This window comes from Schistocerca piceifrons, chromosome 4 (genome assembly GCF_021461385.2).
Source record: "Schistocerca piceifrons isolate TAMUIC-IGC-003096 chromosome 4, iqSchPice1.1, whole genome shotgun sequence".
In the NCBI taxonomy this organism is placed as follows: Eukaryota; Metazoa; Arthropoda; class Insecta; order Orthoptera; family Acrididae; genus Schistocerca; species Schistocerca piceifrons.
The window spans coordinates 17,974,686-17,993,791 of record NC_060141.1 but is presented as its reverse complement, the minus strand read 5'-3'; the positions used below and the strand labels follow the sequence as shown (position 1 = coordinate 17,993,791).

The following is a 19,106-nucleotide window of genomic DNA, read 5'->3' as shown; positions in this document are numbered from 1 at the left end:
CGGAACGCGGTGCTGGATCCCAACGGCCTCCTATCACAAGCAGTCGAAATGGTTGGTTCAAATGGCTCTGAGCATTATGGGACTTAACTTCAGAGGTCATCAGTCACCCAAAAAATTAGAACAACGTAAACCTAACTAACCTAAGGACATCACACACATCCATGCCCGAGGCAGGATTCAAACCTGCGACCGTAGCGGTCGCGCAGTTCCAGACTGTAGCGCCTAGAACCGCTCGGCCACCCTGGCCGGCTCAGTCGAGATGACAGGCATCTTATCCGCATGGCTGTAACGGATCGTGCAGCCACGTCTCGATCCCTGAGTCAACAGATCGGGTCGTTTGCAAGACAACAACCATCTGCACGAACAGTTCGACGACGTTTGCAGCTGCATGGACTATCATCTCGGACACCATGGCTGAAGCACCCTTGACGCTGCATCACAGACAGGAGCGCCTGCGATGGTGTACTCAACGACGAACCTGGGTGCACGAATGGAAAAACGTAATTTTTTTGGGATGATTCCAGGTTCTGTTTACAGCATCATGATGGTCGCGTAGGTGTTTGGTGACATCGCGGTGAACGCACATTGGCAGCGTGTATTCGTCATCGCCATACTGGCGTATCACCCGGCGTGATGGTATGGGGTGCCATTGGTTACGCGTCTCGGTCACCTTTTGTTCGCATTGACGGCACTTTGAACAGCGGACGTTACATTTCAGATGTGTTACGACCCGTGGCTCTACCGTTCACTCGATCCCTGCGAAACCCTACATTTCAGCTGGATAATGCACGACCGCATGTTGCAGGTCCTGTACCGGCCTTTCTGGATACAAAAGATGTTCGACTGCTGCCCTGGCCAGCACGTTCTCCAGATCTCTCACCAATTGAAAATGTCAGGTCAATGGTGGCCTAGCAACTGGCTCGTCACAACACGCCAGTCTCTACTCTTTATGAACTGTGGTAATGTGTTGAAGTTGCATGGGCAGCTGTACTTGTACACGCCATCCAAGCTCTGTTTGACTCAATACCCAGGCGTATCAAGGCCGTTATTACGGCCAGAGGTGGTTGTTCTGGGTACTGATTTCTCAGGATCTATGCACCCAAATTGCGTGAAAATGTAATCACATGGCAGTTCTACTATATTATATTTGTCCAATGAATACCCGTTTATCATCTGAATTTCTTCTTGGTGTAGCAATTTTAATGGTCAGTAGTGTATTATCACGTTCCTGGAGGAAGACGAGCTTCTTTCTGAGAATCAGTACGGATCGATACAAGCGACCGGTGTGACGAGCAGCTCGCTTTATTCATACGCAACATCTTGTGAAGATCAGATTTTCGGTAGGCATTCGGCTCTCAAGAACATCATCGTGTTTCCAATTTTTTATTTGCTGGGAACCGGTTTCGGCCGTTTCCTCGGACTGTCTTCAAGCTTACACCGCCGTTTTGGCTGCTGATGTGACAACCTTACTCCTACGGATCTCGCACCGTCTGCCGCCACCAGCAGCCGTAATGGCGATGTAAGCCTGCAGATGGTCCGAGGAAAGGGCCGAAACCGCTTGCCTTCAAGTAAAAAATCTGAAAATGCGACCCAGACTGTTTTTATTGATTTTAGCATTTTATACTGATCGCTGTGCTCCAGTCAAGAATGCTTTCTAAAATTTCGGTGAATAATTGACTGGCGGAAAGTCAAACTGGGTCTCCAATGTTCTACAGAAACGGAAGGGGTCTTAGTAGGATCCCTAATTTTCCCAATGCACACAAACTATTTATCAGATAGGATCAGCAGCAGTATAACATTGTTTGCTGACGGTTCTGTTGCGTATAGGGAAGTTTCGTCGTCGGACTGTCGTAAAGAACTGTAGAAATCCTTGGAGAAAATTTACACTTGGCACTGCGAATGGCATTTCTCTTTAAATGTGGCCAAATGTAAATAACGTCTGTAACAAAGAGGAAAACAAGACAGTATCTGATTGTAAGATTAGCGGTGAATACCTTGAGGACTTCACATCATATAAGTAGCGACATGTGACAAGACCATCTCGTAAAAATCAGTGTGAGGAAGATGCATGCAAGAGTTGGATTTGTTAGAAGTGTCCTGGGAACGTGTTAAGCATATGTAAAGGAAAGAACATACGGGCCGCTAGTGAGACCAATTTTGGAGTAGTGATCCAGTGTTTGTAGTCCTTGACAAGCACGAATTCTGATGCGCGCCGCTAGGACAGTAACAAGTCGGTCCGTAAGGTGTAACGTGAATTCGTGTATAACTGAAATGGAAACCCTTGGAAGAAAGACTAAGTATGGCTGGTTCAAATGGCTCTGAGCACTATGGGGCTTAACATCTATGGTCATCAGTCCCCTAGAACTTAGAACTACTTAAACCTAACTAACATAAGAACATCACACAACACCCAGCCATCACGAGACAGAGAAAATCCCTGACCCCGCCGGGAATCGAACCCGGGAACCCGAGCGTGGGAAGCGAGAACGCTACCGCACGACCACGAGATGCGGGCGAAAGACTAAGTAGTCGTTACGGAAAACTACTGAACAAATTTAGAGAAGCTTTCTCGACCATTGTACTCCCATCATCGTCTCTTTCAAGTGGGTATCATGAGAATAACACGAGAGAGATTAGAGAGAGCAGAGAACCTTAGGGACAGTCATTTTCCCCTCACTGTACACGGTAGTGGAATGGGAGAGAAAATCGACAGTACTCGTACGAAATAATATGCGCCATACACTGTATAGTGGCTTGAGAAATAAGCAGTGTTCTCTTAACTCTTTGAATCAAACGTGTCCAGGTCACGTTATGGAAAAGAGGTTTTTGTTAAGGTAGCAAATGTTCTCTGACTCTTCCAGGCGGCGCAGGCTGTCCTTTAGGAGTCGTCGCCGCTGAGATGGCGAGATATCAGTGAACAAGCAGGGCGTGCTAACCATATGTCCTGCGTGCTACCTACCCCATAACGATTTCCAACAACAAAATCTTAAAAAACAGTGCTTCTAAAGATCTAAAGATACTTTAGAAGCGAATCAAGGACTTCATTTTTGTTCGACCTACTCACTTTCACAGGCGGCAGGTAACTGGGTTGTAGGCAACACGCAAGGTATACGCACACAGTAGACTGCCTAGTTCTGCCGCCTATCAGGGACATCACCAACACAACAGGAAGTCTGCCGTAGGCGGGAAGCGTCAGCGAACATTTCGTCTCTCACAACAGTTGCTGCCCGTGGAGTTATCTGTAATCCCTAGACGTTTGATGCAAGGACTTTGAAACACCCTGTATGTCTAGACGTTATTGTAGGTAGCATTTGACTGAAGCAGTGCCCTACTTGCACAAAGCTATCTCATGTTTGTACACTCGTGTAATGAAAATGCTGCTCCTCATTCAGGTAGCCCACTGACGTCAGGCACTTCTTACACATTGTATCGCTTTTCGTGAAATACCGTAATGATCAGTCCGATAGCTTTTCACATGGGTCACCTTCAAGTGCACTACGACCACATTAAGTCAAATCTCTCGGCTCATTATTAATAACATTGGATCAACTTCCATTGTCGATAGACTGTCGAAAACGAAGAATTTTATTTCAGCCCGATATTCCAACTTATCCATGACAACGAGAAACAACGTGACTATTCTAAATAGCCATATAGTTCAAACTGATTCTTAGATTAAGTTTACACTTGACTTACATTGCTGTGCAGCTTGTGCGAACGTGATAACAATAAAATTTTATTAACAACGTCACCGGACAAAAAATTGGTCACCCATAGACAAATCATTACAAGCATCATCGTATATACCGTGTAATCGGGCCACTGAACTTGGTAGCCGCCTGAATTCGGTTTGGAAATGAGGCCACAAGATTGTGCAGTAACATTACATCCTGGTTAAGCCAAGAGCTGAGGATTTGATCCTGCAGTTCCACCAAACTTCGGGGATGCTAATGTCGTCGTTTTAGCCGCTGTTCCAGCGCCTCCCACAGGTTTGTAAATGGGGTCCAAGTCAAATAATATTGCAGGCCAATGGAGATGTAATAGAGTTGCGGAATATTCAGAGAACCAGTCATATATACTTCCAACCCGATGAACTTTACTATTGTCGTCTTTGCGTGCCTGTATGAGCGATGGGCTCTTACGAAGTGACCGATGTGTTCATTGCATGCAGTTTCCGTTGCAATGTCATCTCGGTAACAGGTTGTTATGCATCTTCATTCACTGCCCGCAGCAATTCCTGTCGCGCTTGGAAGCGATTTTGATTCACAAGCCGGGAAACGCGCCTCCGATCCCTCGCCGTCAGAATATTTCTCCGGCCACAATTCGCACGTCGTGTTTCGCAGCCACGTGTGTTACACCACTTCTTGTCGACAAGTTGAACAGTCCGCCACAGAAGACCAACAAATCTAGCCATTTCACACGCCGCATGGCCGCTGTTTAGGCCAAACACAGTTGCCCTTTTAGCCACTCTGTCACATACTTACATTTTTCCATGTTTACATACGATGACTGCTCGAAACATAAATGTCTACTGCACGCTACTTTCTTAATGCTCACGTAGACTCAGTCTCTGTGTCATCTGTAAAGGCTTAACAATTCATCTGTGCTTGAACGCTATTGCTGCGACAAGCTGAAAACTTTTCCTCCTGTACTATCCCTTCCAACGATGAGATCGCATCGAGAAAGTTCGTATGAGTTCTCTTTCCTGAAAAGGCTTCGGTCCGGTTGCATCCTGCGTATGATACTCTAGAAGAGCGTGTTTCATTTACAAGGCGGGAATGCGGAGCTGTGCGGAAAGCTCCCTGGAAGACGAGAAACACGATGTGAACCTGTGCTCCCCGATGTCCTCGGCGAGCACCACGACCAGAGCCGACGTTCTGTGCCGGCACGCGCAGGCTCGGTTGAGCGCTGCTTCTGACTGCGAGAGCCACAGTTGGCCGGCCTGCTTTCTGCCGCCGCCGCCGCCGCTGCTAGCCGGGGATCTCCCGCATCCTCACACACCTGCTGCGACGACCTCGGCCTTGCGTGAACCTGTTTCCACAATGGAAACAAAAAGTTTATAAATGTCCGCGGACTGCCCATTAGAGACTGCGCTCCGCTCCACACCGACACAGAGCGCCGCAACTATTACCGTAGTGGCCTGTGTTTACTCCCCGATCTGATTTCCCTACCAGCGCTTCTCTTGATTCTGCAGCATTATTTCTGACCGACACCACGAATATCACTCACCAACGACCACGGACGATATGTACTACGGTTTGTTTGTTTTTGTTTTAAGACTCAAAAATAACTAGGGTCGTACGCGCCCATGTTAGAACCATAGAACACGAAAACGAAGAAAGGAGTTAAAGAAGTCTACACGGTAGGCTCAATCGACGGAAGGAAAGACAGATAAAACAGCGACTTGGAGAAAGGAGATCCTGAACTAAACATTTAATGTCCTTCGCCGTATTGCTACGACGAATAAAAAGTAAAACGCGATCGACAGACCGCGCGTAGTCCGCTAAAACGGCCGACAACTCAGACGGCAAACATAAATGAGAACGTAAGTAGTTACAAAAAGGGCATTCCGTCAGATAATGGCAAACCGTCAGAGGCTGAGGGCAATGAGCACATGGTGGTGGGCGAGCACCACTTAACAAATGGCGATGGCTGGAAAGACAGTGCCGAATACGCAAGCTAGCTAAAATGAAGTAAGACCAGTGGTAATGCCGAAGTGACACCTCCCGCTGACAGACGGCAACACATCTAATACATGTAATATCATGTTCCAGAGAAAGCTCCGCTGTCAACGAAAAGATGGTTATCTGACGTTGCGATATTGCACATGGTAATGCACTTCTACAGAGTGTAGATCGGATTTAATAGACATGGTTTTACGTAGGAAAACATGACCAGAAACGGCACTTTCTGTGAGGCACAAAAACTGTCTCACCTTTTTACGCTCGCACTAATTTCTAGCAATCACCTTGATTGCAATCGATAAAAGATGGGCAGTACACGGTATGTCATACTTACTGCAACAACAGCATATGCCTCTGACATTTTCATAGAAATGCATCAGAACTCTTTCCAAGAAAAATCAGACGTGTGAGATCCTTCAGGCAGCCACGAAGGATGAATGACTCGTTAACATCATAATCACAGATTGTTGTAACTTAACAAAGGTGTGCAGAGGTCCACTGGAATATGTGGCATGATATATATTTTATCCCACATGTCACTGTCCTGTCCGTTGGACACAGCTTCGTTAGGGAATTGTGTTTCCTCACTGACAAGGATTCACCTTGGAAACTGAGGACGTCAACAAGGTTTGTAGTAATTTAATACAGAAGCAGTGGCGGCTGCTGCGTAAGAGCACCAGAGCACTCTCACTTTTGACCCCTTGCGGATTTATTGGTTACTTCTCTTTGAATGGTGTTAAACGTAATGTAGATGTGGTCGTTTGAAATGCATGGCGCTAAATATACCACGCTGCGCTACATATTGCCCTCACGGTCAGTGAAAACTTGGCATCAGGGTCGTTAGCACAACTTCACTTGTGCACGTTTTAAGAATCTTTTGCGCATACACCACTGGCGTGACGTAATTGCCTTACGGCCTAAAATACACACGAAATCGAAAATTCCTGGTCTGCAGCTCGTGGTCGTGCGGTAGCGTTCTCGCTTCCCACGCCCGGGTTCCCGGGTTCGATTCCCGGCGGGGTCAGGGATTTTCTCTGCCTCGTGATGACTGGGTGTTGTGTGATGTCCTTAGGTTAGTTAAGTAGTTCTAAGTTCTAGGGGACTGATGACCATAGATGTTAAGTCCCATAGTGCTCAGAGCCATTTGAACCATTTTTTTCTTTTTTGAAAATTCCTGGCAGATTAAAACTGTGTGCCGCACGTGAGGACGGGGCGTGAGTCGTGTTTGGGTAGCTCAGTTGGTAGAGCACTTGCCCGCGAAAGCCAAAGGTCCCGAGTTCGAGTCTCGGTCCGGCACACAGTTTTAATCTGCAAGGAAGTTTCGTATCAGCGCACACTCCGTTGCAGAGTGAAAATCTCATTCTGACATACGAAATTGATAAACAATTCGCAAGATTTATGGCGTGCACTGCCATCCCTTACCACTCAATTACTAGTTTACGTCAGTGCCACTGGGTGGTAGCACAGTGCAGCAGACTTTTATGTATGTTCGCGAAAAATTCCGCTAGCCGGTAGTACAATAAACAGATCTGCGAATTCACACACTGTATACTAAAAGTAGATGGGACATCAGTATATGTTACAGTCATACTGCGAGAAAACCTATGTGGTGGGATTCTACATGAGATATGATACATAAAGTTTTGGATTTTATCATAAAGTAAGCCGCCTGAACTGCTGAGAACCATATAGCAAATCATCGTCGATTATGAGACTGTAGCATTTATTCGTGCATCTGACATCTGTTGATCTTATGGTTTATCTGTACTGTAGGCCCACTTTGTACATATATTTGAAAATTCACGAAAAACTGACTGGTTTCTCTGATATTCACTTAAAGAGGGGGGATCGAGGACGGTGTGCTTTGGCCCTTCTGGCTCTTTCTGCTTCATTTGCATTCTAGGCAAGTGACCTTGTTGGTAGGTAGTACTACTTGAATTTAATCATTTTCGCAAACGATAGTTTGTGTTTGAAGTTGGTTGCCTGCTGTGAAGGAATCCGCTTTCCTGTGCAGTGTCAACATGAACTCTGTTGAACCTTTATTAAGCGCTAACAGAAAAAAAACTTACCAGGAAAAGTTAGCCGCAAAGAAAGTACGGCATTCCAGACCAGATTTGTTGTTTGAGAAAGTGACAAAATCAAATAACAGTGATTGCAAGCGACCATTTAACAAAGAAGTGTATAATAAGAATAAGTCGTTATGTGGGTGCAATGTAAGGCTGCCGGAGTTTCAGCCCAGAAGTCAATTCGTTAATTAATACACGAATTAGGGATCAAGTACATTTGTCCGAAAAAATAAAAAAAACACGAAAATTCCCACTTACACAAAAATGCGAAAAGGAGAGTAGCGAAAGCTTAAACATTATTTCGTTCTTGCCATAAACTAAACTTAATTATGTATAAAACAACAAAATTCCATAAAACAATTATTGCTTTTTTTCAGACAAGTTATGACTACTATTATTAATATTATTACACACATCAAAAAAAGTTCTGTATCGCCTCAGTTCCGAGAGTTCCGGAACATGTACAGAAAATTGGAATAGAGATCAACATAAAAATCATTTCCGCCCTTTTTGTTGCTCATGAAAACCACACATTACATGTTGTACCACAATACAGCGAGACCTTCAGAGGTGGTGTTCCAGATTGCTGCACACACCGGTACCTCTAATACCGAGTAGCACGTCCTCCTCCATTGATGCATGCCTGTTTTCCTGGTGGAATACTATCCACAAGTTCATCAAAGCACTGTTGGTCCAGACTGTCCCACTCCTCAACGGCGATTCGGCGTAGATCCCTCAGAGTGGTTGGTGGGTCACGTCGTTCATAAGCAGCCCTTTTCAATCCATCCCAGGCATGTTGGAGAGGGTTCATGTCTGGAAAACATGCTGGCCACTAGTCGAGCGATGTCGTTATCCTGAAGGAAGTCATTTACAAGATGTGCACGAGGGGGGTGCGAATCGTCGTCCATGAAGACGAATGCCTCGCCAATATGCTACCGATATGGTTGCACTATCAGTCGGACGATGGCATTCACGAATCGTACAGCCGTTACGGCGCCTTCCATGACCACCAGCGACGTATGAAGGCCCCACAAAATACCACCCCGAAACAGCAGGGAACCTCCACCTTGTTGCACCCACTGGACAGTGTGTCTAAGGCGTTCAGTCTGACCGGGTTGCCTCCAAACACGTCTCCGACAATTGTCTGGTTGAAAGCATATGCGACACTCACTGGTGAAGAGAACGTGATGCCAATCCTGAGCGGTCCATTCGGCATGTTGTTTGGCGAATCTGTACCGCGCTTCATGTTCAAAAAATGTTCAAATGTGTGTGAAATCTTATGGGACTTAACTGCTAAGGTCATCAGTCCCTAAGCTTACACACTACTTAACCGAATTTATCCTAAGGACAAACACACACACCCATGCCCGAGGGAGGACTCGAACCTCCTCCGGGACCAGCCGCACAGTCCATGACTGCAGCGCCCGAGACCGCTCGGCTAATCCCGCGCGGCGCGCTTCATAGTGTTGTGGTTGCAAAGATGGACCTCGACATGGACATCGGGAGTGAAGTTGCGCGCAATGCATCCTATTGCGCACTGTTTGAGTCGTAACACGACGTCCTGTGGCTGCACGAAAAGCATTATTCAACATGGTGGCGTTGTTGTCAGGGTTCCTCCGAGCCATAATCCGTAGATAGGGGTCATCCACTGCGGTAGTAGCCCTTGAGCGGCCTGATCGAGGCATGTCGTCGACAGTTCCTGTCTCTATGTATCACTTCCATGTCCGAATAACATCGCTTTGGTTCACTCCGAGACGCCAGGACACGTGTTGACAGCCCTTCCTGAGACAAAGTAACAATGGGGACGCGATAGAACAGCGGTATTGACCGTCTAGGCATGGTTGAACTACAGACAATACGAGCCGTGTACCTCCTTCCTGGTGGAATGACTGGAACTTATCGGCTGTCGGACCCCCTCCGCCTAATAGGCGCTACCAATGCAAGGTTGTTTACATCTTTGGGCTGGTTTAGTAACATCTCTGAACATTCAAAGGCACTGTGTCTGTGATACAATATCCACAGTCAACGTCTATCTTCACGAGTTCTGGGAACCGGGGAGATGCAAAACTTTTTTTGATGTGTGTATTATTGACAGCAGCTGAAGTTGTATAAATATGTTGACGCCCATGACTGTTATACAGCAGATGCTATTAATTTCGCATGCTCATATTTTTCTGAATTTAAAAATTTGTGGACACCCAGAAAGTATATATATATTAGCCGCCACTGTACGGAAGTCGATACACGGAGGAACCTCTCTTTGCTGTAGTCTACGATTCGCGGGTCAGCCTGCTTGTAACCCACTGCAGCGCATTCTCCATCCGAAGGTCAGGAAGCGGTTTGCTCTACTTGGCCGACGCTTCGTTGATTTTATTCGTTTTGTAAAGAGCGAGGTAATTTACAAAAACATTTTAGAAAGTAGTGTACCCTTGGATACACCTTTTGTGTAGTGGTGGTCTCTAGGGCAAGATCTCAAATGTCTGTTTCATTTAAGAATTTACATCTGCTAAAATTTTTTAAAAGTAGAAAATTTTTGAGTTTTGTACACGCAGCGTCTTGCTACTCCCTGATCCAGGCTCCCTACCATTTCAAATAAAGAGAAAAGTAAATGGAATATAAATCTGAAGATAAATGGTTTCCGACAATTATGTAGGTTGCTATCATTATGTCGCTCAAATAATAACAACTGCCACGTGTGGTTCACAAAATCTTGACATTTTATTCAAGTTATTCCAGGCAGTAAGTTATTATTAATGAGGTAAACGGTTCAATCCCGCGGCCGGCCATCCTGATTTAGGTTTTCCGTGATTTCCCTAGATCACATCAGGCAAATGCCGGGATGGTTCCTTTGAAAGGGCACGGCCGACTTCCTTTCTCATCCTTCCCTAATCCGAGTTTGTGCTCCGTCTCTAATGACCTCGTTGTCGACGGGACGTTAAACACTAATCTCCTCCTCCTCCATTAGGTAAATAGTCAACTCGTGCTTAACAAAAATATTTAGCTTCACGAAAAACAGTTTCACTTGGTACAAACTTACAAAATCACAACCACACAGACATAACATTCTGGAAATTTCGGTTTTCAGTTCATGATTATTCAACATATCTTTCTTTTGCTCTTAGATTTTTGTGTTCATAAAAAGTACAAACTTGCCTAAAGTTGTACTAATAGCAAAACTGATATAACGTAATAATTAACGTGACAGTGGAGGTTTCCAGAATATTCTGGTCGGCGTGCGTATACTTCCAACACACTATGAAACGCGGATTATTAATAAGTTGGCGACGACTAGAGATTTACCCCTAGAGAACGCTGCCAAAGATAATACTTTTGAATTATCTTTAAGTAGACACTCTGCAAACTACACCAGAAAATATTGTTCTTTTGTTCAGAGATGAATCCAATTCCAATGTAGCGTTTTCTCATTAAAAAAAGTAGAAATGTGTAATGGTTACGATAAAGTCCCTCCGTTACATTGCCGTGCTTCGGAACTTTTGAAATCACCAGCTTCGTGGCTGAGGACTGCAAAACCTATATATGTGCATTCAAAAAGATAGTTGTACGTACACAGAGCTGGTACATTAATGGTAGTGCTAACAGACCTGTTTCCTGGAAAACGTTTCACCCTTCATCATAATGCTTTATCACCAGTGCGTTCTCTAGACCAACCGCCTGGTTTTTTGTCTTTTTTCCAGCGAGGTTACTTTACGTATAATGTCATACAAATCAGTTCCACACTACCATATGGATCGTGTCAGTTCCGCTAATGAAGAGAAGGCTGCAGCATGACATGAATCGGTGGATGACGGGAATTTTTAGAAATCGTCTTCAAAGGTGTATTGACAAGAATTGATATCTTTTAGCCGTAATAAGTATAAAAAAATTAAATGAAAACTGTTTGAAATAAAATTCTATATCCTGGAATAAACTAGTTTCTATCTGTAATCATTTTCGTTTTATAAGTCACTAAAATACTGAAGATTTTAGTGACTCACCTGTAGCAAATAATCACTTCGTTTATTTAGGAGTTATAATGGAATAATGGATGAAGGATGTTGGTTGCAGTAGGTACTGGGAGACGAAGAAATTTGCAAAGGTAGAGTAGCATGGAGAGCTGCATCAAACCAGTCTCTGGACTGAAGACCACAACAACAACAACGGAAAAAATTCGACTTACGACTGAGAGGTGACTGAGGCGGCTGGTCTGAAGTTTTCCTAACCACCAGTCTTTTGACTACCGCTCTATCAGTCGAAGGGTGAAAGAACAATACCATACCAGAACTTTTATTATTCTCGTTCCACATATCAGGGATTATGCTAAAAACCTATTCGATCTTCATTTAAGTACTTTATTACACTAATGATTAATTTCCTTCAAAATCACATAAATACATAAAACGTAAGAAATTACTAACACATGGGCACATCAAGTAGAAAACACAGTGTACATTCAATGTGGTAAGACATTGTTCCCTATAAACAAACCACCAGTAGTTCTAACGGAACAGAAATGTCTTGCTGGAAATATATTACAGTTTTATATAATAAATATCAGTCTTTTTTTTTTTTGTAACCTACTGGTACTAATTTGTGTGAATGGGTACATCTATCACAGACAGTATTTATCAGTCTTTGACTTGCAATAAACACTTTTCATCTTCTTTCACCATTGAATCTTCAGTGTGAATATCTTCACTGCATGATAACTTAGATGGCAGTACCAAGTTGAACAGTTCATCTTACCGCAGTTCATTTAAAGCTGAATTTCATCAAAACAATTAATTTTTGAGAATGTAAAAGCAGCGTAAACACAGTCACTGCAGAGTACTTGGTACTACACGTATTAATCTGACACGCTCTACAGCGTAGAAGTTCTGTAACGCAATTTGTAGGTAACGCAGTACACCTTAAGTATACTCTATTGTCAACAATGTTCAGAAACTTCAAGGTACACAACTACTTAAAACAAGTGAGGGCCATTAAACATTAATGACATAAAACTTAAAAATCTTTGGTAAAGTTTGAATGCAAGAGACAACACATCCGTAAACGTGCTTGAGAAATCCTTGACGTTTGTCCTTTCATGTCAGGGCCAGACGTGATCTTCTATCCAGTCAATGTAATCGGACACACGGGTGTAAATACTGGGCACATTACCTCCACACGGTTTTGGACCCATACTAGTGATGCCTACAACCGTGTAAGGTGCCGACTTCCCCATGACCAGAGGTCCTCCAGAATCTCCCTAAAAACAGAAATTAATAAGTGTTTGATACTTAAAAAGCATTTGGTTTTTTAGCCATATTATTATTTACCAAACTACACTCCTGGAAATTGAAATGAGAACACCGTGAATTCATTGTCCCAGGAAGGGGAAACTTTATTGACACATTCCTGGGGTCAGATACATCACATGACCACACTGACAGAACCACAGGCACATAGACACAGGCAACAGAGCATACACAATGTCGGCACTAGTACAGTGTATATCCACCTTTCGCAGCAATGCAGGCTGCTATTCTCCCATGGAGACGATCGTAGAGATGCTGGATGTAGTCCTGTGGAACGGCTTGCCATGCCATTTCCACCTGGCGCCTCAGTTGGACCAGCGTTCGTGCTGGACGTGCAGACCGCGTGAGACGACGCTTCATCCAGTCGCAAACATGCTCAATGGGGGACAGATCCGGAGATCTTGCTGGCCAGGGTAGTTGACTTACACCTTCTAGAGCACGTTGGGTGGCACGGGATACATGCGGACGTGCATTGTCCTGTTGGAACAGCAAGTTCCCTTGCCGGTCTAGGAATGGTAGAACGATGGGTTCGATGACGGTTTGGATGTACCGTGTCCCCTTGACGATCACCAGTGGTGTACGGCCAGTGTAGGAGATCGCTCCCCACACCATAATGCCGGGTGTTGGCCCTGTGTGCCTCGGTCGTATGCAGTCCTGATTGTGGTGCTCACCTGCACGGCGCCAAACACGCATACGACCATCATTGGCACCAAGGCAGAAGCGACTCTCATCGCTGAAGACGACACGTCTCCATTCGTCCCTCCATTCACGCCTGTCGCGACACCACTGGAGGCGGGCTGCACGATGTTGGGGCGTGAGCGGAAGACGGCCTAACGGTGTGCGGGACCGTAGCCCAGCTTCATGGAGACGGTTGCGAATGGTCCTCGCCGATACCCCAGGAGCAACAGTGTCCCTAATTTGCTGGGAAGTGGCGGTGCGGTCCCCTACGGCACTGCGTAGGATCCTACGGTCTTGGCGTGCATCCGTGCGTCGCTGCGGTCCGGTCCCAGGTCGACGGGCACGTGCACCTTCCGCCGACCACTGGCGACAACATCGATGTACTGTGGAGACCTCACGCCCCACGTGTTGAGCAATTCGGCGGTACGTCCACCCGGCCTCCCGCATGCCCACTATACGCCCTCGCTCAAAGTCCGTCAACTGCACATACGGTTCACGTCCACGCTGTCGCGGCATGCTACCAGTGTTAAAGACTGCGATGGAGCTCCGTATGCCACGGCAAACTGGCTGACACTGACGGCGGCGGTGCACAAATGCTGCGCAGCTAGCGCCATTCGACGGCCAACACCGCGGTTCCTGGTGTGTCCGCTGTGCCGTGCGTGTGATCATTGCTTGTACAGCCCTCTCGCAGTGTCCGGAGCAAGTATGGTGGGTCTGACACACCGGTGTCAATGTGTTCTTTTTTCCATTTCCAGGAGTGTATATTGTAAAAGACTGATATAGGTAAATTTGAAGCAAGGTAGTGACAGAAAGTTTTGAAATTTCCACTTAATATGATTATCAGCGGCAATTAATACTGCGTAATATACAAGTTCTTTAGTTTAATACATACCCCGCAGGTATCAGTCTTTCCTTCTGGATCTCCGGCACATATTATTGACGAGCCAATTTCTTTTGGAAATTTGTCCTTATAAGCGTTTTGGCAGTCCGATAATGGGAATGGGTAAATTGTGGTCTTCAGAAGCGTTGAGCTCATTCGCGTTCCTGAAAATGAGTCACTAGATATTATGTCTTATAAATTTGACAAATGAAATTATTCTCGCTCACGAAATATATCAGATGGGTTGGAATGAAAATGTCGAAATCCCACACTGAGTTGTCGACATAATGTTGTAGGCTAGGTCTAGAATGAATTCGGTTCTGGGGAATGGCAATGGATTTGGCCAAAGGAGAATCAAATGTTTACGTATATGTACTTACAAAAAAGAAAAAAAAGAAAAAATCTTCCTGCAGCGACAACTCTGGCAGATAATTTTCACAGAGGTATATTACTCCTAAAAAGAGAAACGGTTGTTTACCGGCCTACACCCTTGTACTTTAATTTTCCAAATTATTTGCAGTGCGTTAAGCCAGACTGAAGTCTCAAAATGTGAGGGCTGTACAAGTAATATTACGTAGAAATTCTGGGGCAAAGACGTGGCATGAAATGCTGTGTGTCGGAAGATCTGTTCACCTGTGATGTCTCTACAGCCACTCCTTACGGTGTGTCTGGCGACCTAGGAGAATTTTACTCAAAAATTGGTCTTTCGATCGTGTCAGAAAGTTGTTCGACTTGTCTTGCATTTGTCTTGCATTCGTCAAAATTATTCAGAAAGCTAGTAAAACCTGTCGCAAAGCGTCTCGCTAGAGAAACGAGACATTATCTTTTTAAACGTGCTCTCGTACAGAACAGCGTCTTCAGTGTAACAAAGATTCAAACATTTTGCTGTCTGTTTCATAGGATCATCTCCTCCTGATTAGTTCAATGCGGAGAACCAAACTGGAGATAGCTAACCCCCGCAGATCTGTAACGCAAGTGACGTTGACGAGGTTATTTTAAAAGAATATCGGTTCGGTACATATAATTTCAATGTTATAGTTTCCGTAGTCTTCTTTATTTCCGTTTCGTTTATCATTGTTGAATCTTCCGAAATTTGGAGACTCGTAGACCGAGATGATATCCTGAAACATACCCTATCAACTTTATTTCAAAATGCATTCAGCAGAATGGCGGCGCCTCTTGAACCAAAGTCTTCCGTCACCTAATCGTGTGTCTTCGACTTTCAGCTGGCATCGAATCCTCAATCTTCGAATAAGTGAACAGAAATGTTAACTGATAAAGCTAGAAGAGTCTCTATTGTAGTTTCCGGTGTGTATGTCAGCACAAATGTCTTCTCCCATACGTCATGGTCACGATCGTTGATCAGTGTGGTCGGCTACTGGTTTTTTCGCTATGTTAGATGAGACCTTTCAGCACACTCTTGGCAGAGGGTATTTCAAGTCCGAAAAAGTTCGACGTGACATGTCCACGGTTTCCGTTTCCGCGACCGTTAAGCCCCTATTACACGATGTGCAGAAATCGTATACCTACGCACCAGCGCCCCAAGCGCGCATATCTGTAACTACAAGCGGATTCACGTAAAGCTATTTCACCATCCACGCAGGATATACCTGGCGCACATGCGCAGTCGACGATAATAACGCATGTAAGGCAAACAGATGTATGTTCAAATGTGTGTGAATTCTTTAGGGACCAAACTGCTGAGATCATCGGTCCCAAGACTTACACACTACTTAAACTAACTTATGCTAAGAACAACAAACACACCCACGCCCGAGGGAAGACTCGAACATCCGGCGGGAGGGTCTGCGCAATCCGTGACATGGCGCCTCAAACCGCGCGACCACTCCACGCGGCAAACGCAGATAGAACCGTTTGATCTCTTGTAAAGTCGTTCGTTCTATCGCGCGAAACACAAGGGGTACCGTGTGACATATTGGAAAGTCACTCGTCCAAATTATTTATGTGAGATCAAGGTTTCTATTACATGAGAAACTGTTTTTTATCATTATTTATTAAGTAATTGTTATTCTACACTCCTGGAAATGGAAAAAAGAACACATTGACACCGGTGTGTCAGACCCACCATACTTGCTCCGGACACTGCGAGAGGGCTGTACAAGCAATGATCACACGCACGGCACAGCGGACACACCAGGAACCGCGGTGTTGGCCGTCGAATGGCGCTAACTGCGCAGCATTTGTGCACCGCCGCCGTCAGTGTCAGCCAGTTTGCCGTGGCTTACGGAGCTCCATCGCAATCTTTAACACTGGTAGCATGCCGCGACAGCGTGGACGTGAACCGTATGTGCAGTTGACGGACTTTGAGCGAGGGCGTATAGTGGGCATGCGGGAGGCCGGGTGGACGTACCGCCGAATTGCTCAACACGTGGGGCGTGGGGTCTCCACAGTACATCGATGTTGTCGCCAGTGGTCGACGGAAGGTGCACGTGCCCGTCGACCTGGGACCGGACCGCAGCGACGCACGGATGCACGCCAAGACCGTAGGATCCTACGCAGTGCCGTAGGGGACCGCACCGCCACTTCCCAGCAAATTAGGGACACTGTTGCTCCTAGGGTATCGGCGAGGACCATTCGCAACCGTCTCCATGAAGCTGGGCTACGGACCCGCACACCGTTAGGCCGTCTTCCGCTCACGCCCCAACATCGTGCAGCCCGCCTCCAGTGGTGTCGCGACAGGCGTGAATGGAGGGACGAATGGAGACGTGTCGTCTTCAGCGATGAGAGTCGCTTCTGCCTTGGTGCCAATGATGGTCGTATGCGTGTTTGGCGCCGTGCAGGTGAGCGCCACAATCAGGACTGCATACGACCGAGGCACACAGGGCCAACACCCGGCATCATGGTGTGGGGAGCGATCTCCTACACTGGCCGTACACCACTGGTGATCGTCGAGGGGACACTGAATAGTGCACGGTACATCCAAACCGTCATCGAACCCATCGTTCTACCATTCCTAGACCGGCGAGGGAACTTGCTGTTCCAACAGGACAATGCACGTCCGCATGTATCCCGTGCCACCTAACGTGCTGTAGAAGGTGTAAGTCAACTACCCTGGCCAGCAAGATCTCCGGATCTGTCCCCCATTGAGCATGTTTGGGACTGGATGAAGCGTCGTCTCACGCGGTCTGCACGTCCAGCACGAACGCTGGTCCAACTGAGGCGCCAGGTGGAAATGCATGGCAAGCCGTTCCACAGGACTACATCCAGCATCTCTACGATCGTCTCCATGGGAGAATAGCAGCCTGCATTGCTGCGAAAGGTGGATACACACTGTACTAGTGCCGACATTGTGCATGCTCTGTTGCCTGTGTCTATGTGCCTGTGGTTCTGTCAGTGTGATCATGTGATGTATCTGACCCCAGGAATGTGTCAATAAAGTTTCCCCTTCCTGGGACAATGAATTCACGGTGTTCTTATTTCAATTTCCAGGAGTGTATTATGTAGGTTACTATTGTTCTGAATTACAGACTCAACAGTTAGTTTTATACTACGACACTTGGTTACACAGGTACATCTATATCTAAATTTACATTTTGCGCATGGAGGACCCACGTTTTATTGGAGCTATTGCCCTGGCTGTGACAGTAAATCTTCGAATTAGGGCAGAACGACGACGAAAGCGAAAAGCTAGACGTTGTTGAGTTCGACCCTGGCTGGAAAGAAGAAACGGAGGCAGGGGATTATATTACTTATGAAAGAACTGAGGCCCGAAGATCCGCAAGATTTCCGGAACTTCCCGAGTATGGACATGGCCTGTTTCGAGAAGCTACTGTCTATGATAGAAGATGGAATCAGTAACTGTGACACAGTCAGTAGGGAGGCTATCTCAACTTCTCGAAAGTAAGAATTAAATCATATAAATTTATGTTTTGTGATCATACAAGCCTAGATGATTGATAAAATACCAGTACATGCCCTGTTATGTTGCAGGCTGGTTGTAACATTACGTTTCGTGGTGACCTTTTAAGAGTCTGGGTTTTAGCCACAGAATAGCATAGCCACCGTTTCAAAAGAAGTTGTGGGTGTATGCACTACAATTTTCAACACTTTAAAGGACCAATACGTAAAGGTGCACTTGTGTTATTTTTCCAGTTTGGAAAATGGAATGCGATGGTCAATGTGCTACTCAGAGTTTGCAGTCATCGTTTTTCGCACTGGGCGAAACTGCACGGATTTTCTCGACATCCCTGCCAGTTTCTCTTTTCTGGCGTGCTGAAATAAAGCAAGAGATGAAATCAAATCAAACATGAACCTTCGTAAGCTAAGGCATTACGATATAAATCGAAAATCACCATGTAACATTATACGCATATTACTCAGAAATAAACGATTGCCAACGTACCGTATTATGATACAGTGGATCATAGAGACACCTTTCGCCGCTGTATACCTGAATTAAGACGCTTACCACCTCTTTGCTCCATTTCATTTCTATAATACGAAGGAATCAAAAGAAAAAAATGCTTTCACAAACAGCTAGTAT

General features: G+C 45.6%; 1 protein-coding gene across 1 annotated transcript in view; it reads right to left on the bottom strand.

Annotated features, from left to right (window-relative positions):
• Positions 1-12,836: 12,836 nt before the first annotated feature.
• Positions 12,837-19,106, bottom strand: part of LOC124795551 (serine protease persephone-like) — a 40,405-nt gene continuing 34,135 nt past the window's right edge. Inside the window, exons 6-7 of the mRNA XM_047259624.1 lie at positions 14,615-14,766; positions 12,837-12,995 (exon numbers count right to left, since the gene is read on the bottom strand). Coding sequence (XP_047115580.1) covers positions 12,837-12,995; positions 14,615-14,766 — 311 coding nt within the window. The remainder of the gene's footprint in view (positions 12,996-14,614; positions 14,767-19,106) is intronic.